The sequence below is a fragment of the Peromyscus maniculatus genome, chromosome 8 (genome assembly GCF_049852395.1).
Source record: "Peromyscus maniculatus bairdii isolate BWxNUB_F1_BW_parent chromosome 8, HU_Pman_BW_mat_3.1, whole genome shotgun sequence".
NCBI classification, from domain to species: domain Eukaryota; kingdom Metazoa; phylum Chordata; class Mammalia; order Rodentia; family Cricetidae; genus Peromyscus; species Peromyscus maniculatus.
Genome location: NC_134859.1, coordinates 3,586,303 through 3,609,205, shown reverse-complemented (window position 1 = coordinate 3,609,205; position 22,903 = coordinate 3,586,303). Strand labels below are relative to the sequence as shown.

General features: G+C 47.7%; 1 protein-coding gene across 4 annotated transcripts in view; it reads left to right on the top strand.

The window, feature by feature from the left end:
• The window catches only part of Snx29 (sorting nexin 29), a 474,149-nt gene that overhangs the window by 353,308 nt on the left and 97,938 nt on the right, over positions 1–22,903 (top strand). For all 4 annotated transcript variants that reach the window (XM_076577840.1, XM_076577839.1, XM_076577841.1 and 1 more), the window contains 2 exons: positions 11,764–11,819; positions 15,503–15,584. In XM_076577840.1, coding sequence (XP_076433955.1) covers positions 11,764–11,819; positions 15,503–15,584 — 138 coding nt within the window. The remainder of the gene's footprint in view (positions 1–11,763; positions 11,820–15,502; positions 15,585–22,903) is intronic.

Here is a 22,903-nt window from a genome sequence, read left to right as displayed (position 1 = left end):
CAAGGGTGGAGACAGGTGGCTGTCTAGCAGAGCACCTTCTCACTGCTTTGACGTGTCTCCAGAGACACCTTGTATAGCAACAACCAAGTTCAGAGTGGGGGTGTGTCACCCCGGGGAGGTGTGTGTCGAAGGGCTGTTAAACATCACCATGCCCGACATCTTTAGCAGTACTCACTTGCTGTTTATTGACAAAAGAGATTGAAAATTAGGCCAGTTTCTTCCTGGTGAGGACATTACTTGTTACATTGTTTTTACACAAAAGGTTGCTGAGGTTATGAGGTTTCTGATATAGATATATTCTTTTGGGGGCCAACATTCAACCCCCTGTAGTTGCTATTACAGAAAAATAACCATTTAGAGTATATAGTACATAAATATATTCTCAATGCACACCATCAGACTTTAAGTTAAAAATCTTCTTGGCCACCACTCTTGATTCCATTCAGAATAACTGTCACTGTGTGCTTTATGCTTCTCCTTCTAGGCCTTTCAGTCATGATAGAAGGGCACTTGATATTATGGAGCATCATCCTGCAGGCAGATGCCACTGGCAGACAGTGAGGACAGTGTCTCAGTGTCTACCTGAGCATCAGCTGTCCTCTTCCTCCTCTCCCTCTTGCATTTTTCTTACAGATGGTCTTGGAACTCTGGGTGAAAAGGAAGATAGTCAGAGGCACTGGCAGATTAGCTCATGTGTAGAGAAGATGCCTGCCTACCTCCTTTCTGCTCTCCACGGTGTGGGCAGAAGTCTTTCAGGGGTCTGCCACTGTGAGAGCAAGGGGTCCAGACCAAAATATCTTCCCTCTCCCTTCAGCCTATCCTGCAGCCACCTTCTGTCTCTCCCAGCTGGTGTGAGACCTTGTGTTTTGACCTCATGTCTTGCCATTAGTGGCGCAGATGGGTTGTGTGTGGTTACCCTTTCTGACTGAGGATCTGACTCCAGATCAGAACTTGATATAAAATTTTGGGATAAGTATATATAAAAGGAGAGTGTCTAGGTTTGGCTCTCAGAAGGGGTGGGGGCTGCTGAAGCCAGACCTCTGGGGCTTTAGCTAGGTTTCCAATGATCCATGATGCCACAGGTTACTGTCCACCCTGAGCTGTAGCCACTGGAAAGAAGAGCAACTGCTGTTGCTGAGACCAGCTCTGCCAGGCTCTGAGTAGGCAGCTCTCTTAATGCCCCACACCAGCCAGCCCTCCAAGGCAGCTTCTGTCACTCTGGTTCCGTGGAGGAAAGTGAAGCCTAGAGAAAAGCCATAGCTGGTCTTCATAAAAGCGAGACCAAAACAAACCTATGTAGACAAGGAAAGAAATCCAAACATTGTTACAGAGAGCTAATACATACCATAAATATTATAGAATTTAGAAACAATGCAAGAGCTTCATTGATAAACCACTTGACACACCTCAGCAATAGTTTTTCTCTTTTCCAGCCTGTTGTCTAGTATAGAAAATAGAAACACAATTCAGCTATTCTTCTAGTCCTCCTCATGGCAGTGAAAGTGCAGGTCAACATCCCGATCCCTTCCACAGCCAAGCCTCTGCCGGCAATGCCACCCCAGCAGGAAGAGAGGAGCTGTGTCCTGTTACACTTGGTTCCTCATTTTAAAATGAGGTGAGAGAGCAGGAGTGTCAGTGGGTTGAAAAATATTTCTCATTTTTGGCTGAGAAAAATGAGAGCTAATTGCTTTTGGGAAGGCTATTTGAAAACAGATGTGTGAGAGATGACTCTGGCACATACAGCTTACTGTACCATTTCATGGTTGGGACAAACGTTCACTGTGGTTGTCATGTTTCCTTCTTGTCTTGTCTTTTGAGCAATAAATGAGAGCTTTGTAATTAAAAGACAAATAAAATCCTTTTTCTTTGGTTCTTTATTTTTATCCCCAGAATAACTTATTCTAAACCACACATGAAGTTTTTAAATTGCTGCAAAACAGTTTAAAAATTGATTGATATTTCACTGTGGAAATGTAGCTTATATTATGACTCATTCCCTTAGTCAGTTCTTGTAGTGTGCCAGGTGCTAGACCAGGCTGCTGAGTGTCATGTGAACTGGTGGCTGTGGTGAGCAGAGAGATGCAGAGACTGCTCTCTGACTCACCGAGAGGGGTCCAGTCACAGAAAACCCATGTGGAGTGATAGTACTCTAGGACAGGTGGATGGTGGAGTGTAGCAGTGACTGTCCATTGCATTCTGATGCTCAGGGAAAGTACATTCTGGAGTGAAGAATCCTCTCAGACCTCTTCCCTCTGTGAAAACTGCTCCACAGCTGAAGTTCCGAACTTCTAGGCTCTGAGAGGCAGAATGGGAGCAATGAGGATTCTGTTGTGGGAGCAGAATACCTTTGTGGTATAAAGTGCCTGTTGTAAATCCAGGTACCTGAGCTCAAATCCTGCTCCTGGTATTTACTCGTTGTATTGCCTTGGCAGTTTTGTGGGCATGTAATGACTTAAAAAAGGACAACCAAGCTGGGCACGGTGCCTGTTATGCCCAGATCTTGGGGACCCCCCAGAAGACCACTATGGAGATTGAATCCCATATGTAAAAGCAAAGAGCCTTTATTTTAAGCTCCAGCTTGGACTCTCTTATATGTCCAATGCAGCAGTGAGAGCAGAGAGCCCCAAGCCTGGGTGGGGTGGGGTTTTTATCATAGCAGAGGTTGGGGTGAGAGGATTTCCAGGGTCCAGGACCCTGATTGACTGACACTTGTCTAGGGGTATCTGTAAAAGGGACCTAGGTGTGTGCTAGGCTCAGGGACATCTAGCAGTCTTATCTAATCTTACCTGATGGTTGGAATGTTTGGGATGTCAGGTTCTTCCCCTTAGATGCTGGTCTATCCCTGGGTGGTATCAGCTTATGAGTTTTCCTGGAACCAGGTGTTGCCTGCCAGTAAGCCTGTCATGGCAGCTGTGTCTGGGCCTCTAAGCCTGTCATGGCAGCTGTGTGATCAAGCTGTTTTGGCCCCCCCACAGTGGCAAATGCCTGTAATCCCAGCACTTAAGAGTCTGAGGCAGGAGGATTGCAAGTTGAAGGGCATCATGGGCTACATGATGAGACCCTGCCTCAAAGAATGGCAGTTGTTTTCTTATCTCAATGAACCTGTGCCTTGGCTGGTCTCCACTGGTGATTTATTCGCTCTGACGTGTGCTGGGCAAGGTGCCATGGTGTGGGCTCCACGGTGCCAGGCTCCCAAGGTGTCACTCATTCCTGTGGCCGTTGGTGCTGCTGTCCACTGTCATCTCAGGTGGAATTATTGACCAGAATGAATTGACACTGGCTAAGGGTGCAGGAACAGAGTTCATTTTCTCTGATTAAAGAATTTTTAAAATCCAGGCAGAGCCGGGCGGTGGTGGCGCATGCCTTTAATCCCAGCACTTGGGGGGCAGAGCCAGGCAGATCTCTGTGAGTTCAAGACCAGCCTAGTCTACAGAGTGAGTTCCAGGACAGGCGCAAAGCTACACAAGAGAAACCTTGTCTCAAAATAACAACAAAATTAAAAAAGGCGAAAAGGAAATGTTACTGGAAATCTTGGAGAGTTTGGCAGAACTACCATATGATACTGGGGAAACTGGCCTCCCCTTTTGGAGTTCTTAGTCTCATAACAGAATTTTTAAGAGTGAATGTTAGTATCCTGCTCTTGCTCTTCTGGGTGTAACGTCCTACGTCATCAGGGTGTTGCAGGCAATCTTAAAAAGCCGCACACGGAGCCCCACCCTCCCTTTTCTGTTTCCTCTCTGCTGTCTGCTCTGCCCCGCTCCCTCCCTCCGCCAGGCCTGGCGTCTCCATTCTGTCCCCTCTTATCTCTAATAAAGCCCCTTCTAACTGGTAGCCATGGCTGTGACTCTTCCACTGCCGACCAAACCAGCTCATATATCCTTTCAGTGAGCTCAAAAGGAAACTCAAGGACGATTTATTTGAGTTTAAAAAAAAACCCAACACCCTAGGGCAGGCTAGCTGTGCATCTTGAAGCTACCCATAGTGTAGGGTCCCTGCAAGCTCCGCTGCCAGCAGAGGAAGCATGAAGAAAAGCCAGTTCAGCAGGACTTACTTAGCCAGTGTTCAAACTTCTAGAGTCTGGCCCTGAGCAGTTTTTTTCCCCTCTTATTTGAATACTGTACAACTTTGTAAAAAATGTTTCCTTGTGACAGTTATAATAAAGCTTGAGGTGTGGCTACATCAGAAACTCCTTTGCAAAGTACATTCTTTTGTAAAGTACCTGTGTCTTCTTCCAAGGGTTCTGTTGACTAAGAAACAAGGCTCAGGAGTCTAAGGGAGCCTGGCTCCACAGAATAGCAAAGATTACCAAGTTATTAATGATGGTAAAATGGCGCTGGTTACTGGCGGAAAAGGCCATGGCAGAACCCAATGTTAGTTTTTAGAGCTTTATTGGGAGGGAAAGGGAAAGAGGGGAAAGCCAGACCTGGTAGGGGAGGGGGCAGAGATTGGAGAGAGAACACAGAAAGAGAAAGGTGGGGGTCCATGTCCAGCTTTTTAAGGCGGGGATTGGGTGACCATGTGGGCGCTGTATGCAGTCACCAGCACCCACTGATGATGTAAGACGCCAGACCCGGAAGAGTGAGGGCAGGATCCTAATAATTAGCACATCCATTCCCACATTCTGAATGGAAAACAGGTCTGTGCATCCCTTCCATTAAAGAGAAAAGCCTGCCTGTTTAACATCCTGGTTTCTATCTTGCTATGTGTAAGCATGTAGACCCTCGCGCCCTTTACACAGGAGGAGAACGGAGAAGAGAAGGGGGAAAAGCTGGCATGGAGGTCAGTCAAGTGACAGCAGACAGCAGGCAGCCGCGTGGCAGCAAGCTTTGGAGAATGAGTAAGGAAGCCCACAGTACCAGGGGCAGCGAACTCAGGCTCTGACAGCATCAGAAAGAGACGGACCAGGAGGGGACAGTGAGGTCTTTCCAGGTCGGAACTCTGAATGGCAGGCCGGCCTCGTGGCAGCTCCCAGGCACTGCACCAGGCACAGAAGTGATCTCACAGTGACCCTCTCCTCCGAGGCTGGTCTGCAAACCAGGTCCTTGACCTGCTTAACTGGATTAACTTTCAAGGGAGGAGACAAGGGCATGTCTCCACCTAGAGGTGGACTCTTGACTAGTGTCCTGTGCAAGACATGTCCATGGCAAGAGTTGAGTAAGTAACATCACTGGGGCCTGAGCAGGCTGGGGCTGGATTGGGCCCCTGTGTGCCTTCTGGTGCTTGTTCACGTGAGTCCTCATGTCTTCTCTGTGGCTAGAGGTGGCGCCTTGGCCCACGCACGGGCTGCTGACTGGAGGCACTGGGGTGGGCTGTTTGTGAAATGCTGTAGTACAGGAAGCCTTGGAGGACTCGTAGCTGCAGGTCAGGGTCTGCTCTTCTATTTCGAGGCAAGAGCTCACTAAGTTGCCTGGGCTGGCCTTGAACTTATGATCCTCGGTCTCAGCCTTCCCTATAGCTGGGTTTACAGCCTCTGGCATAGCTTCACCATCCTACTCTGTTTCCTGTCCACGTTTTCTATCTGTATCTGTGTCCTCCCCTCATTCTGCCCATGGGAGATGCTATGCTCTCCCCCTATTGTCCGAACAAGCTGGCTAATGCTCCCCTTTCTCTTTCCCTTTCTCTTCTGCTTTCCTGTCCTCCCTGGCTCTTTCTCTACTTCCCTTCCTCATCCCTTCCTTTCTGGTTTCAGAAGCATTTATGGAACAAGGAGTGGCCATTTTGGGCAGACTCTTCTGGTGTCTTCTTTAGACTGGGGAACTGACAAGTCAGAGGGACGGACTCTGGCCAGAGCTCCAGAGTGGCATTGAGGGCAGACTGTGGGGGCCAGTGAGAGCTATTGGCTTTGGCCTGTCCCCGTTCCCAGCCCCCAGGGAACCCTGAGCCAGAACAGGCAGTGAAGACCTCACTGATGTTGCCTGGGGTGGGCTCTGCCGTCTCTCTCACTGTCTATCCTGCTGTGCACAGCCCCAAAGACTTTTGCTCCAGAAAGACCCAAGAATCTGTCTGTCCTGTTTGTCCAGAGATGGGCTTTGCCTATCCTTGTGCCGCCCCATGACTGCCTAGACCACAGACCAGTAGGGAACAGCGTTTTTCTGGGGTCATGAGAAGCAGATATAGATACTGTCTGTGCTGGTCACTTCATTATGCCTGCATGGAGGGTAAGCCAAGGAGGAGGCCACAGTCCAGAGATGGGTCTTCTTGGATTTCTTAAGTTTCAGGAGGTCTAAGATATGTTTATGTTTAATATCAAAAGGAAGCTGATTTTTCTTATAAAATATCTCTGTTCCACCCATATTTATTGCCAGAATGTGCTATGGAATCAGCACTCTGGCCAGGCCTGGTAGTACACAGCTACATTTCAAACTATTTGGAGGCAAAGGCAGGAAGATTCCAAGTTCAAGGCCGGCCTGGATCTAGGTAACTTAGTAAGATCTGTCTCAAAATACAAAATAAAAAAGGGACAGGGGGTATCACTTAGTGGTAGAGTGTTGTGGTGTGGTGGATGGTATATCCAGCACTAAAAAAGAACAAGACATTGGTATGAGCCCCAGGGGAGATCTGGCATCACTTTGTACAGATAACAGGTGAACTTCAGATGTCCATTGACCTTGACCCTCCATCACCATGGTGTAGTTGGTACAGAGCCTGGCCTGGTCACAGCCTTTTTTTCCAAGCAGCCTTTCCAGTATTCAGGAAGACACAATAAATATCTCCTGGTTTCCTGATTCTGATAATGCCTCAGAATTAGAAGAAAAGCCTCTAAGCCAGCAGGACTTAACTACCTCTAAGCAAGTATATTTATTCTCTAGGATGTTCCCAGAAAACCAGCATCCCTGAGGGGACATTTACTGTCAGGAAAATGCCTGGTGCTTCCTCCTCCTCCTCCTCCTCCTCCTCCTCCTCCTCCTCCTCCTCCTCCTCCTCTCCGAGGGAGCATTTTGCTTTGTAATGGCAGTCGATGTCTGCCCTCTGTCTTTTCTTTTCTTTCCGTCTGATTTGCCCTTGATGTTGGTTTGAGGGACACACACATTTAGAGGCTCTTCTGAGGTAGACTCCCTGGGGACACTGCCTTTAAGATGGTGGCTCTAGTGCACTGCTAAGGAAGGAGCTGCTGTCCTTAAAACCTGTGAGTTCCTCCTTCAGTTAATCCTGAGCTGTCCTTGGCTTCAGGAGCTGAGGACAGATTCAGGGAGGAGCAGTGGCTGAGAGCTGTCCCTGTCACTGGAGTCCTGGACATGTCTGCACTCCACATGTTACCACAGAGGGGAGAGGAAGGGCATATGGCTTCAGAGCCCTGCCTCTGTCTGTCCTACTTGTACCAGTGACTCTAAAGGCAGTCTTTCCCATCTGACTTTCTGCAGCTTGCTAAGCTGCAAGGGCCCAGAGGAAGATGGAAAAAGAATATCTACTTTAATAAGATGTTACGCAGAGCTCTGTATGTGTATCAGTTGAACCATCATCATAGAATAGTGCAGAAAAGTTCCAAATAGTTCATTCAGACCATCTGACTTTGCTGTCATCTTGTAGTTGTTTTCTGTTGTTCTAACTGTAATGGCACACGGCACTGTCACACATAGGGAGCACACTGGCCATGTACAGTCTCTCACTGCTTTTATGTATGCTATCAAATTTTTTATCAAAAGTACACTTTGGGCATGTGGTGGTTTGAATGTCATTGGCCCCCATAAGCTCATAGGGAGAGGCACTAATTAGGGGGTGTGGCTTTGCTGGAGTGTATGGCCTTGTTGGAGGAAGTGTGTCACTGTGGGGGTGGGCTTTGAGGTTTCCTGTGCTCAGGATACCACCCAGTGTCTCAGACCATTTCCTGTTGTCTTCTGATCAAGATGTAGCCAGCACTATGTTTCCCTGCATGCCACCATGCTGCCCACCATGATGATAATAGGCTGAAACTCTGAAACTGTAAGCTGCCACCTCAGTTAAATGTTTCCGTATAAGACCATGTTTACCACGGTCATGGTGTCTCTTCACATCAGTAGAACCCCTAACCAGACAGGCTAGCTACCACACTTTTATTTAAGGTTTTAACTGGTAGTACTTTATTTCAAACTGCATACATGTAAGAGTGTTCACCATGGGGCTGGAGATGTAGCTCCGTTGATAGAGTGCTTGCTGAGCATGCACTAAGGCCTAGGTTCTAGTGCCAGAACTACATAAACCAGGAGTGGTGTGTGCCTGTAATCCCAGCATTGGGAAAATGGAGACAGGAGGATCAAAAGTTCATGGTCCCCCTCAGTTATATAGAGAGCTCAAGGTCAGCCTGGGCTACATAAGAACCTGTCTCGAAAGAAAAAAAAAGGAAAGAAAGGGAGAGAGAGAGGAAGAGAAAGAGGGAAGGGAAGGAAAGGGAAGGGAGGAAGGAAGGAAGGAAGGAAGGAAGGAAGGAAGGAAGGAAGGAAGGAAGGAAGGAAAGGGATAAAAGAAAGAAAGGAAAGAATGGGTATGATGATGAACAGCCAGTGGCCTAAGTTCCACCCCAGCACCCACATTGATGCCTGCCATCAATGGCTTGCATTTCCCACCTGCAGGTTTCGGATGCGGAGGCAGGCACAGGTAATATTAGGTAGGCCTCCCTCTCTATGCTGGTGCTGTAATTGTGTTAGGTCTACATCTGCACCAGGGTTTTCTTCATTTACAGATCTGTCTTGTAGATCTTTGCGTAATGGAGAGAAAGTCGACTCATTCTTCAGAAGCACCTATAGTTTTCAGAGCATCTCAGAAGATAGCTCCTATCACCATACAGAAAGATGGGTGATGAAAATCGAGGTTCTCCCCTCAATCTCTCGCTCCACCGTTGTCAGTGGTAACGACTGTAAACTACTTGTTGTGTATTATCCAGGATAGTGCTCCCTCTCTTTCTCTTTAAAACGTGTTTTAACAGGCCTCTGCATGGCCATGTCCTAATCTCTCCATTCTTCTGTAGTTAATATTGTTAAAAAGTTGAATAGTTTGTACACATTTTAAGAAAACTTGAGATTTTGTTTTAGTTTATGCTGGGTATGGAATCCAGGGCCTTGTCCATGCTGGCAAATGTTCACCACTGAACCATGTCTGCTGCCTGAGGTATGATCTTACAGACATTTTAATTGGTCCATGGGGCTGCTACTTCTAGGTCAACTTTGTCAAAAGGTTCCCTCTCAAAGGATGAAATGTTTTTATGGATCTTGGTACCTGCAGCCTCCTGCCTTCTGAATATGTTATATCAACTCTTTCCAGCCACCCACAAGAAAGTGATAGCCATCAAAGCAGCAGTGTGACACCAAAGCCCAGTCCCACAAGCCCTTGGACCAGTGAGGTGGGTGGAGTCTGTCCAGTGACAAGGCAGGTGGCTCCTTGTTGGGTCTGCAGGAGTCTCAGTAGTACTTCCATAGAGAAACTGTGGCCAGGGCCCAGTTTAATTCTCTAGTTGCAGACACCACAGAAGCTGCGCCTGGTCACCCTCCCTCCAGGATATTATGCCTGGGCTGAAAGGTACCCTCAGTGTGGCTGGGCAGATTCTTCATGAGTCATCAAGGATAACAATGTGCAACTCTTACTTCTCACTGGTTACCATGCTACATCTGAGCATGCAGCCAGTGACTGTGGTCTTCCTATTCCGTGTCTTCCACAGACAGGGGCACATTTTATCCTCAGAACAACCCTGGGAGTATCAGTGTTACCACTATTAACCTGTTGTGAAGTTGAGGGCAGCACATGTATTAGCTGCTTTACCATCACTGTGACCACATCCCTGATGTAAACACCCGAAGGTTGCAGGGGCTTCAGTCCACCCTGGTGAGGAGGAATGGCAGAGTAACTTAGGTGAGAAGCAGTAAGAAGGAATGTTGGCACTGGCTGCCTTTCTCCTTTCCTCCTGTTCCGCTGGGCTCCCAGTTGCAGGGATGGCTCTATCTCCATTGAGGGCGGGCCTTCCTCTTTGTTGTGTGACTTGACTTGGGAAGATAGGAACAGAGATGTCTGTTCCCCCCAGATGGGGACAAAGAAATGATTCCACCCGTCTCGGTGATCTAGTGAATTTATTGGGGCTACTTGCAGGGGCATGGGTGACTCAAAGGCAGCTGACCAAGAAGTCTACCCTGGCATGGGTGATGGCTCACAGAAGTCACATCCCTGGAGCTCCCTTAGAGTTCCCTGGCAGCTCAGCTGGTCAGAAGGTCTATGTGCTTTCATAACTTTGGAGCAGGGCCTGAAGACTGGTGCCATCCATTCTTCCTGAGTCTTCTGAACACAGAACTCTCTTGGTTAATTGCCTTCAGAAAAGTCCTCACAAACACTGGTTTGCCTTACCAGCCTTCTAGATGATTCTGAATCCACCCAACACAGTGTCTCATGGTTTGCTCATGGCCGTGGAGCCAAGAAGAAGGGAGGCACTAAGTTGGTACTAAGCCACTTAGGTCAGGCCCCACCCACCCTCCATGGGCCCACCTCCACAGCTGAGCCCCACCCACCCTCCATGGGCCCACCTCCACAGCTGAGCCCCACCCACCCTCCATGGGCCCGCCTCCACAGCTGAGCCCCGCCCACCCTCCATGGGCCCGCCTCCACAGCTGAGCCCCACCCACCCTCCATGGGCCCGCCTCCACAGCTGAGCCCCACCCACCCTCCATGGGCCCACCTCCACAGCTGAGCCCCACCCACCCTCCATGGGCCCGCCTCCACAGCTGAGCCCCACCCACCCTCCATGGGCCCGCCTCCACAGCTGGGCTGCTTTCTTCAACCTTGTAGTCTCTTCCAGCCCTCCTTACACGGGACCCTCAAGACTTCTTTTGTCTTAGCTGGTTTCTTCATTTTCATTGCAGAAGACTGAACTGCACAGACCTGGCTTGTGCCTGCTTCCTAGATGGAAACTCACAAGTCTTGATTTCACTTGTTAGGAGAGGGAAACATCACCTGCCCCTCAGTTGTCATGGAAATTGAAGGATATTGTTGATAATTTCCCCTTGCTTCCTCATACTCTTCTCTGTTCCAGCTGTTTTCCCTTTCTTTGTCTACATTCCTAAAATCCTAGTCAACTTCAATCAGATGGCCAGAGGAAGTCCATCCCCTGGCTGGCACGAGGATCGAGTGGTCAAGTGTTGTGCCAGCCCTGAGGATTGATTCCCATCTCAGGCCAGGGTCGGGGCTAGGGGTCACTGGAGGTCACATGCTGTTGGTGCCTCCTGGCCATCTTACTTGGCTTTGTGGCATGTGGTAAGGACCCCAAGCAGCATTGGTAGGGGCCATTGTGACACTGTTTGGTTCTGCCACCAATCATGGTTTCACATAGCTCTGTCAGCCAGGAGCATCCATGTTCTTTCCGCCTGTAGTTGTACATACATTATGGGACAACAGGACAGCCATTTTGAGGGAGTAGTGGCCTTTTGTGCTCACATACTGGGCGTAACATTTGTGATACTCTTCATGGTGACAGTAGTTTTTTTTTTTTTTTTTTAACTGCACAGATGATATCTTCTGTCTCCAATCCTAATTAGTCCTTATGGCTCCAAAATTACATGCTTTTATATGCCTGTGATTATCTCAATAGGATTAACAGTGCTTTTTTCTGTAAAGATAATTGAGATCGTGCATGGCAGCATGTTTTTATGACTGTAGCATCATCCCCGGCCAGCTCTCCATGAAATCTTCTTGTTTCCAGTAGCCGCTTTCCCCTCATCCTGAGAGGGAGTGTTTGGAGACAGGAGAGACAAGTTTTCCGTGAGTATGCAAACTGTGCTAACCCGTGCTTTCTGCCTTTCTTAACTGCAGGTGCCTGGAGATTTGAGCCAAACATCTGAAGACCAGAGCTTGTCCGATTTTGAAATGTAAGTTCATGCACGTGCTCTTGAGGGGCCCTTGGAGAGTGAACCCTGTTGCTAGCTGTGTCCTGGAGGGGATGGTAGAAAAGTTCATGAGGTCAGCGCCGAGCCTGTTTGGTTGTCGAGTTGGGGAAGTTTGCTGAGTGCCAGACCATCTAATGTGCTTTATTCTCCCCTGGGCATTCAAAGTCATTTTGGTTTTTACTTGACATTTAAAATTGGGAAGGCGTCACATAGAGTTTTAACTCGTCGCTCCTGCAAGGCCACAGTCAGCTAAACAGGGCTGAGGGTCCTTTTGCACAGGGCCGGCGCTCTCTTCTTCACCTTGCTGCTGCCCCATGTCGCTCCCCTGCTGCTGTGTGGCCCACCCATAGTAGTGGCATTGCTCTGGTTTGACTGCTCAGACTCTGTCCGAGGGCTCTGCTCTAACTCTGAGGGGGCAGGTGTTCTTCAGACACGTTCTGTTTGGGGGATCCATAGTCCCCTCAGACTCCCAAGAACATGGGGCTCAGGGCCAGAGAGAGCCTCCTTTTTCTCATGTGGTTGTGGGCAGTGGATGAAGGTCCAGCCTCTTTAGCTTTACACCCAGGAATTCAAGACCAGCCACATACACAGTGAGCCTTTGTCTCAACAACGAGAAGGGTCATTCAGAAAGGCTACTTTAGAGCATGGGGGAGGCAGGACATTGGAAAGAACATTTTCCCTAGAACCAGGAGACCTGTGTTGAAATCTTAGGTACTGCGCTTACAACACCGTGGCCTCAGATAAGCCATGTCACCTCACTGCACCTTAGTGTCCCCTTTTCATAGGGTGAAAGTCCTGGAACCAGTTTTTCAGAATGTTATGTATGTTAGCAACTGGTGTGAGACTGTGGATGGCACAGGACATTGAAAGCCCCATCTGTCTTGGGCACTTCCATGAGGTGGATATGGTAGATAAGAAAGCAAGGATGGGGAGAAAAATGATCTAAGTTGAAGATGACTTTGACGCCCCAATGTCTATCCCCAACAATGGGGCCTTAAAACACATGGTATAAAGACAGACTAAAACAAAACCAGTTCTATGATAACAGTTGGAGACTATACACTCCATTACCAGAAAGAAGATCAGTAAGTAACTGAACTCAAACAACACTATAAAGCAATTAAGCATAACATAGACAAAGATACAGCTACAAATAGAATCCACACTTGGTTAGCGTTTTATTACTATACAAAGTAACTAAGGTAATCAGCTTATAGAATTAAAGAGTTGTTTTTGTTTTATAGGTTTCAATCAATGCTAAGGCAGACATAGTTCTGGGGCCTGTGTTGAGACAGCATGTCATGGCTGGCAGGAAGCTGCCTACCTCATGGTGCTTGGAAGCAAAGAGAATTAGGGAAAGACTGTGGCCCCATAGTTTCCTTCCACTGGACCTCCTCTTAGGATCACAAACAGAGACCATGGATTCTATAGATCCAAGATAGAATACACATGAGGTATTCTCCAGATTAGACCATGCCTCATTAAAATTTTAAAACTGAAGTCACTGTTTTCTTTGGTCATGGCAGAATAATGTGTGTAATTTGTTCCCCTTTCATGGTGAACAGAATAATTCATGAAATAGGGGCTGCATCTGTTTTCTCTGTTCCTCCATCTCTCGTACTTAGCGTTGTGTCTGCCACATAGTAGGTTCTAACTAGACACTCGGTTCATGAACAGATGAGTGATAAATAGGAGGAGGCGAGAGGACCTATGGAGCTAATGTGCAGGAGGGAGTCACATGGATGGTCACTTCCAACACAATGTAGTAAATGGCTTAGAACAAGAACATGTGACCCAGTCTGGGGTCACCTGCTTTGGCCCTGCAGGGTCATCTGCCTTGGCAGTTGGGAAAAGGAATGGAATCAAGGCATTGCTCTTCTGTACCCCTGTCTAGGTGGCAGAAATGTCCTGGGGTGCTCTAGGTACAGGCACAGCTGTGGGGCCTTTGCCTGTGGAGTGCCATTGGATACACAGACCAATTTGGTGGCTCCAGGTTGTTGATTGTACTTTGATCTTTGAACACGTGATCATTCATGGCTTATTGTCCCCTGGAAGGAGGTCACCACCTTGAGCCAGAGCTTAGAAGTGCCAGGGTCACAGGGCTGCTCGCCTGAGGGTTATTCTCTTTGTTAGGATAGATTGCTTTTTCTCTTTGGAGATTGTGAGATCATGAAGGTCATGGAGTCTTCAGCAAATCACTGGCATCTTGGATTATGCTACAAGCCCAAGAAGCTGTTGAGTTCTGAGCAGGAATGCCCAGGATGAGCCCCTCTCCCTGGATAGCTCTGGGTGAAAGCAAGACAGGGTTTTCCAGAAAGGGCACCATGCCTAGACAGCTGCCAGGATGCTCCTGAAGATCTCAGCCATAGCCCCCTTTTCAGGTTGGTGGAGCTGGGGTGGGGTGTGCATTGTGTACCTCAAGTCACCCTATAAGGCAGAGCTTTCATATAACCAAAATACCCTCAAATATGTTAAATAGTTCTCATGGGGATTGAGTGAGGAAAAGCACGGGGCTGTGCAGTTGATGTCCTCAGGGAATGGTTTTGTACTTGAAGTTTCCTTTTCTAGGTGCTACAAATGGAACCCAGGCACTGGCTTGTGTTGGGCAAGTGCTTTATCATTGACCCATGCTCCATGTAGTTTAGCTTAAATCTTGCTTGTCTTAGACTGTTTGTCTTAGTTAGACAAACTGTGCTGTGATAAGCACCATGACCAAAAGCAACATGGGGAGGAAAGGGCTCTTAGGCTTGTGTGTGACTGTCTATCATCCAGGGAAGTCAAGGCAGCAGCTTGCAGCAGAAACCACAGAGGAGCGCTGCTCATTAGCTTGCTTCCTCTCCCTCACTTACTACCTTCCTTACACAGCCCAGGCCTAGCCACCCAGGGATGGCACTGCTAAGGGAGCCTGGGCCTCTTACTCCAGTTAGCAATTAAGAACATGCTCACAGGCTCGTCAGATGGAAGCCGTTCCTCGGTTAGATTCCCTCTTACAGGTGTGTACACTGCATTATACAGTGTTCAGAGGAGTCACAAGAGGGTGTTTGTACCTGGCATCTGAGTTTCTCTAATTTGTTATTTTCCATTGTCCTTTTCTCCCCCAAGCCCAAGCAGCTATCACCCCTAAACCATAGGTATTGCTTTCCTGAGCTCTTGTGTGAAAATGGAGATCACAGTCAGAAATCAGGGTAGTGGAAGGCAGGTTGCTCCATGGGGTGCTGTAGAAACTGGGTGTGCCTGTGTATGACATCCCTCGGCTCCCTATTACTGTTCCTCTATCAGATGTGTGACTGAGCTTTAGATGCACCCTGCCAAGGTCACTTAGCTAGTTAGAACTCAAGACCAAGCTCTTTCTCATTCCAGAGTATATATTGCATATGTACATTTAAAATATATATGATATATATACCATACATACATATATTTAAATGATACACACATATCATTTATGTCTCTCTATATCTCCATCCTTTAAACCAAGTTCCTTAGAGAAAATCTTCTGGGTCTAGTGATAAGTATTAAACATGTCCTTATCTCACTGTTAAGTATGATGTCTCTTGTATATGTGACTTGTTTAAAATGCCTTTTAGAGGAGAAAATGGTGTCTTGGCCTGCTTTGTTTTTTTTGTAAGTAAAAATGGCCGCTCTCATCTCTTTATTCTGGTCAGATCAAATCGGGCGCTAATCAATGTCTGGATCCCGTCCGTGTTTCTCCGAGGCAAAGCAGCCAACGCGTTCCACGTGTATCAGGTAAGTGTCTGGGTTTCAATGTGACATCATGCTTGTGCCATGTGCTTTGCATGTTGGCACCACTTGTCTATCTGTAGGATCTGCCCTGGTGAAGTGGGGTGTGGCCTTTGGTCAGGTGGGAGGATGTGCATGGGGCTTCCTGCCTTGCCTTGTGTTGTTGTTGCTCTGTGACTTTGCTAGCTGTCTGTGACTTTGCCAGCTGTCTGTGACTTTGCCAGCTGTCCCCCAGCAGCACCACACACCTGGTCTGCCTGCCTGGCTTCAGCCAAGACTTGGGCTGTGGCTTATAGTCCATCTTGGGTCTCAGGTCTATGGCTGACTCTTGGCGTTAGGGGAAGGATTTTGATTTTCATGGCTAGCTCAGCTTGGCTCCTGTCACCATTGCTGGTACCAGGGATGGCAGTGATCTTACATGTCTGAGAGTAGGAAGATGACCCTAATGAAAATCAGACTATGCTTTTGTTGCTGTTTTGAGACAGGATCTTGGTACATAGCCTAGGCTGGCCTTAAACTTGCAAGTGTGTGGATTACAGGTGTGTGCCGTCATGACCAGTCATGTTACACATTGCAAAAGAAAGGGCCATTTTTCTGCAAACAAGCAAAGACTGCAAATATCTTCCCTCAGTGCCTCAGGAATGTCCAAGCCCTTTGTGCATGAGTGCTTCAGGATCCAGTTCTGCAGGATCTGTGTGCTCTGAAGATGGCTTTGCAACGAGATTTGTGGGGATTTCAGTGTTTATGTTTTCAGTTCCATGTATAGCATATGCATTAGCCCTTGTCTGACAGTACTTCTGGTTGGTATTTGGAAACATTTTAGGAAGCTTTGTGCAGTGTTTTCCATGTCACTGATAATGGATAGAAGTGACTTATTTAAATAATGGAACCACCAGGCATTGTTTATAAGATTTTTTTAAATGCATGTTATTTAAAATTGAGGCAATTTCTAGAGAAGCATATATAAAAGAATGATAAAAGAGAAGAGAAAACTATACCAGGGTCGGATAAAATGTAAACTCAGGGTTTTAAAGGAAAGAGCAGAGACTGTATTTATTCTGAGGTCCAACATAGTCTTTCCCAGTGATTTGAGCTTCCCAAGGGCTTCCTGGCAGCCATTGTGAAATGGAAATGCAGTTGGTTATTTTGAGTAATTCCATTGCTAACAACAAGAAAAGCTGTTAATTCCTCACAAAGAGCTAAAAGGAAACCTCCACATGGGGCTTCAGAGTGAGGAAGGCTGGGACAGATGATCCTCGGCTATATCCCGTGGTAACTTACTGTCTGCTTTCGAAGGATGTCCTTTGCAGGCAGCTGAGGGCACAACCACAGATGACCCCAGGCCTGTGAGGAGCCTGTGCAGCTTTCTCAGTAAACTGTCCTGTCTCCCACCACAGCCACGAGCCACACATGCTTGTTTAGATTGAAACTAGTTAAAACCAAATAAACTGAACACCTCTTCCATGGTCATGCTAGTCATGTTTCAGGTGCTTACTAGCTGGGCCTGTGGTGGCCATGTTGTTGCATGGCAAGGGTGATGTCTCTGTTGGAGTGGAAGCTTCTATGAGGCCATGCAGCTTGGGCCATGGCTGTTCCAGGGAGGGGGAAGTTTAGAAGACAGTAACTGAAGTTCAGATGGCAGAGCTTTGGGGAGAACCCTTCCCCCACAGTGCTTCTACTGCTTCTAGTACAGGGTGCCCCACTATCTGGCACTGCAGTATGCCCTTGTCATAACTGTTTTGGAACACCTGTGGGCTGCAGGTTAGACATGCCCACCTCTCTCTGGAGGATGCCCCAGATTTAGGCCCTCCCACCTCCTACTTGCATAACACAGGAAGCTGGTGATTGACACCTGGGGCCAACAACAGGTGTCATTTGTTTTCACTGTTTATTTTTACGTTTGCCTCTCAGTTATGACACAATTCTACTTTCCCATGTCTGAGGTACAATTTCTTTAAAAATAAAATCTTAAGTAAATAGGAAGTGAGTCAGCTTAAAAATAATACTAAACTCACAATAGTGAAAAGAGCATCAAGCCACGGGTGACACCAGGTGGGAACACTGGCATAAAGCATGACGAGGCTAAGTTAGTAATGTAAGTAATAATTACCAGCCCCAGGCCCCCACCTCCACACTGATTTCCATGCTGTGAGAATTAGCTCTGTCAGTGCTCATAGCAACTTTGTGAGGTAAGACCCTCTTATACCGGTCTCATGATAAGGAAACAAAGACACGGAGAAACACACATTTAGTGACGTGGCTTTTTAGCTCATGCTGCCACTGCAGACAGACGTTAGATCTAGTCTCACTGCCTTAGCTGCTCTCCTGATAAAATACCCTGAGAAAGCAACCTAAGGAGGAAGTGTAGTTGGATCTTTTCTGACCCACCAGCCCACTCCCAAATAACCATATGGAGACTTCTTATTAATTACCAAAGCTCAGCCCTAGCTTAGGCTTGTTCCTAACTAGTTCTTATACCTTAAATTAACCCAGATCTTTTAGTCTATGTTCTTTTAAGTGGCCTGGTCATCTTTACTCTGTGCTCCCATCCTGCTTTCTCTCCATCTGGCTGGTGTCTCTCTGTGTCTCTGCCCTTCTTCCCAGCATCCTCTCTGCCCCCAGAATCCTACCTAGCTATTGGCCACTCAGCTTTTTATTAAACCAGTCCCAGTGACAGAGCTTCATAGTGCACAAAAATATTACCCCACAACAGGGAAGGGTTCCTTTTGTCTCACAGTTGCAGAAGGACACAGTCCATCAAGGCAGGGAAGACCTGGTGGCAGGGACAAGAGGCTGGCTGGTCACAGTGCATCTGCACTCAGGGTGCAGGGAAGTGCTGCTGTTCTTTAAAACTTCAAGGCCTGCTGGGCGGTGGTGGCGCACGCCTTTAATCCCAGCACTCAGGAGGCAGAGGCAGGTGGATCTCATGAGTTCGAGGCCAGCCTGGCCTACAGAGTGAGTTCCAGGACAGCCAGGACTGTTGCACAAAGAAATCCTGTCTCCAAAAACAAACAAAAACAAAACAAAACAAAGCTCAAGGCCCACCCTCAGTAACCCACTTCCTTCATCAGGAGTCTGCCTCCTAAAGACTCCACAGCCTTCCCAAACAACTACCAGTCAGGGACCAGGTGTTCAAATGTGTGAGCCTATGGGATACCGTTTGTATTTAAATCACAATGCCAGCTGTGGATAGAATCAAGTTTTTTAGAAACTCCTAGAAAAATGGCTGGGACAGCTGTCCTGATTCCAAAGGGAGGGGCCCAGCCTGGCTCAGATTTGCTGCCAAGTGAGCCACCTGAATCCTGAGAAGATGGGAGACATCTGGACCTCTGCAGTCTGCACTATGCACACAAGCATGAATGCACACTCATGTTCTCTCTTCCAGCCTGGTAGGCACAAAAACCAGACAGAAACAGTTTGCTGTCTCACAGTGACCACTCCAGTCATAGCAGGACGTCAGAGTTGCTTCCTCAGGACATATGGCTGGTGTAATGTCAGGTCCCCAACGCCTACCTGGAGGAGTGGCTCAGAGACTGTATTCTCTAGTTCCAAAGACTGGAAGGCAGTTGTCCACATTGCAGATAGTAACTCAGTGCCTGTGCCTGTGTAAATGCAGAAAAGGATTCTAGCAGGAACTGTTGTGGGTCCTCAGGAGTGCAGTGGGGCCCCTGATCCTCTGCCCAAAGGGGGCCCGAACTGAGAAGTGGCATTCTGGCAAATTTCAGAACAAAACCAATGCTGGCTTCCAGTGTCGTCCCAGTTTAATGCTTTTCATCCTGAGAACTTCTCTTACTGTGGGGCCGCTGATGTCTGGCTGCCAACAGGCAGTGGCCAGAGACAAACCAGTGAATCGGTGATGAGTCAGGTGTGAAGCAAACCTACCCTTGGCCGGCCACTTCAGCCTGCCGACAGCGTGCCCACCTGCCCGCCCACCTGCCCGCCCACCTGCCCGCCCACCTGCCATGTTTTCTTGTCCTCCCTCCTGTTCTTTCTTAGTACCCAGTTGTGTTTGTGGTTTGATTTCTCGTCAATTCCACATGGTGTAATTAAGTTTGCTATTGATCAATACATTTCTGTCTTGTCTCTGCAAATATTTAATCTGGTTCTCCAGGTGATAGCCCAATTTCCAAACAAGTTGAAGATCTGTGCTAATAGCCAACTGAAATATTTAGAGAGTGATCTTGGATATTAAAAACAATCCACCATTCCTCTCTCCTCCCTTGGCAAATGTTACCTCTACTAAATTGACAGGAAATAGCACATCAGCACATGTGTTTCTGGGTCCTCAAATCCTTCCTTTAAAGAATGCCTTTCCTCCAAGGACACCTGCATCTGTTGTCTACATGAGATTAATTTCAGCCTTTGAATCCACTCACCAGAAGCAACTAGGTTTCCATTATACATTGTTGCTTTGTTTCAGTGAGGTCTTTTTTTTTCTAGAAGAGCCCTTTTCCCTAGACGCCCCAGGTGTTGTTATGGCTGAAAGGAAAGATGGTGCCCTCGGAAGACTCTCAGCATTTGAGCACCAGTTCCCTGCTCTCCCAGCCCTGCCAAAGAAATGCATGAAGCATGTGTGTGTGGAGGATGCTGGGAAATTCCATTTTTTACCCTATCAATAATAGATCATAGGCACTCAGTAGGCTATATGGGACCCAGGTGGTTTGGAGCAGGCAATGTTTTTAGACTCCAGGCCTTGGGTTTTTTGACTCTTCTTTCATCCTTTTTCCTGAGATGGTTTACTTGTGTGCCTCAAGTGTCTTTTATCTCAGGGTCCATCTCCATGCAACTTGTGGCTCTGCAGAGAGAGGGCATCCGCTAAGTAAGAAACATAGCTGAGCTGCATTTAGAAATGGGGGCTGCAGTGCAGAAGCATGGGCTGGGAGGAGCCTCAGCCCTAGAATGTGACATTTCACATTTGGGGACGCACTAACCAGTTCCAAGGCTGAAGCGCCTTCCTCCCACTCATACCTGGTTCCACCTGTTGCATCTGCTGTGAATGTGGTGTCCTGGAGAGCCTACTGTGGGCTTGCCATATGGTGAGTGTGATTTCTTCAGCTAGTACCTGCTAACTGCTGTAGGCCATGGGAAACCCAGTGCAGTCTCTTTTCTAGAACATTCCATCCCACAGCACCATGTGTCTGGGGATTGCAGTCCTTAGCTGTTCTTGGAGCACTCAGCCTCTTGGAAGTCTCTTTTGGCCTCAGGTGTCTCTCGCTGTTCTTCTCTGTTCCTGGTTTTGTCTTTACAAATAGGAGAGATTTTTTTCCTTTGTTGGTATAATTTATTTGCCCCTAAGCTGATGACCAAGGACCTGCTATATTCCATGCCTGTGCTTACCATCTGCAGAACCAGTGGTACGCCAAACTTGCCACTGAGCTTTCCTTCAGTGGCCCTTCGTGTTAGTCAGTCGGGGCAGGGGTGCGGGGAGGAGCTCTGAGTAAAGCAGCTCTGCTCTGCAGGGGGGGGGATGGCAACAACAGGACACACCCACCTTGTGCCTTGGAGTGTGGGCCTTGCCACATGTGACAACATGTAAATGCTGAGCACATGTGATTTGTGTAGATGTGGCCCTTTAAGGGTCCTCACTTAACCAAATGGCTTTGGGCACGATCCCCTGTTGAAAAACCTTGATTGGCATCCAGCTGTCAAGCCGTCCATATGACCTGCCCAGAGGCCTGCAGGGGACAAGACTCTCTTATTTCTGAGGGACCTAGGGTCTTGAGGGTGGGTGGACACACGGGACCTACGTCTGGGTAGCTGCAGGGCAAGGGAGGTTCCCAGGATGCCAGGAGCTTTGTGGGAGGTGAGAGCTGATGTGGCACCTTGATGCTCACTATCATTTCATGCATCTGACTCATGAACTGGACACTGCTGTCCTCAGGCCCTTGTGTCAGATGAAGTGATGGTCAGTATCAAGATCTGACCCTGTCACCCTCAGTGTCCTTCCCATGGAACTCCCTGCCCACTCACCCACCCACCCACCCATCTAAACTCGTAGGGAGAGGCCATGGATTTGTTTTGGTGCAGCAGTCTCAGTAAATTCAGTCCTCTGCAGCAGTGCTTCTCAGCCTTCCCAGTGCTGCGACCCTTCAGTACAGTTCCTCATGTTGTGTGACCCCAACCATAAAATTATTTTGTTGCTACTTCATAACTATAATTTTGCTACTGTTACGAATCATAATATAAATATCTGTGTTTTCTTGTGGTCTTAGGTGACCCTGTGAAATGTTTGTTTGACCCCCAGAGGGGTTTTGAACCACAGGTTGAGAAGCACTACTCTAGAGGCTCCGTCCACTGTTCCATCCCCCATTACTCACTGTCTTTGCTAACATAGCAGCTGGTACTGCAAGACTGGGATGTGGACTTGCTGAGTCCCCAGGGCCATGAGAAACCCAGTAAGGGAGGACTTCCTTGGCCATCAAGTGGTAGAGTTTTCAACATATTCATGTTTAGAAAGATGTAATCAGTGCTCCAGTTCATATTTAGAAGCTTGAGGAGATGCCCTTGTAAGCAGCTACAGAGAAGTGGACACACCTCATGGGTAGGTATCAGGCTTAACTCCCTTTTGATGTTTGCTTTTTCTTGGGGAAATCAAATGCAGTAGATTATATAAGATCATATCCCCAGTAACAGGGAGCAGAAGGAGGAAGTGTCAGGCTACCAGAGTCCTCTGCTATTCCTGATTGCCTCTGCACCCCTACATAGCCTTTTTTCCTCTGTGGAGGTATGGGCACAGTTGTCAGGTCAGTGACCTGGCAGATAGGGCATGGAGTTGACACAGTGGTTTGTCATGGGGATCCCCTGCCTGCCCTGCTCTTTCTTTTGTGCTCATGGCTGAGACATCCCAGTTCTGTGATCATTTGGTAAGTATACAGTTTGGGTTGGGAAAGCTGGGCTTGGGCAAGGTACAACTGTGTAACTGTTGAATAATAGATATTAGAGGAATGTCTTCAGGAGAGTAAAAGGCATAACCAATCACTACTGGGGATATAGTGGTAGGAATGGGCAGCAGGAGCTTGAATGAGGAGGGGGTGGGAAGCAGAGCTGTAGTCATTAGCTTTTCTTACTGCTGTGACCAAATACCTGACAGAGTCAACTTAAGGGGAGAAGGGCTTATCTGGGTTCCTGGTTTAGATGGTATAGTCTATCATAGAAGGGAAGGCATGTGCCTCAGTTAAGGTTTCTATTGCTGTGCAGAGACACCATGATCACAGCAACTCTTATAAAGGAAAACTTAATTGTGGTGACTTGCTTACAGTTCAGAGGTTCAGTCCATTATTGTCATGGTGGCATGTAAGCAGACATGGTGCTGGAGAAGTAGCTGA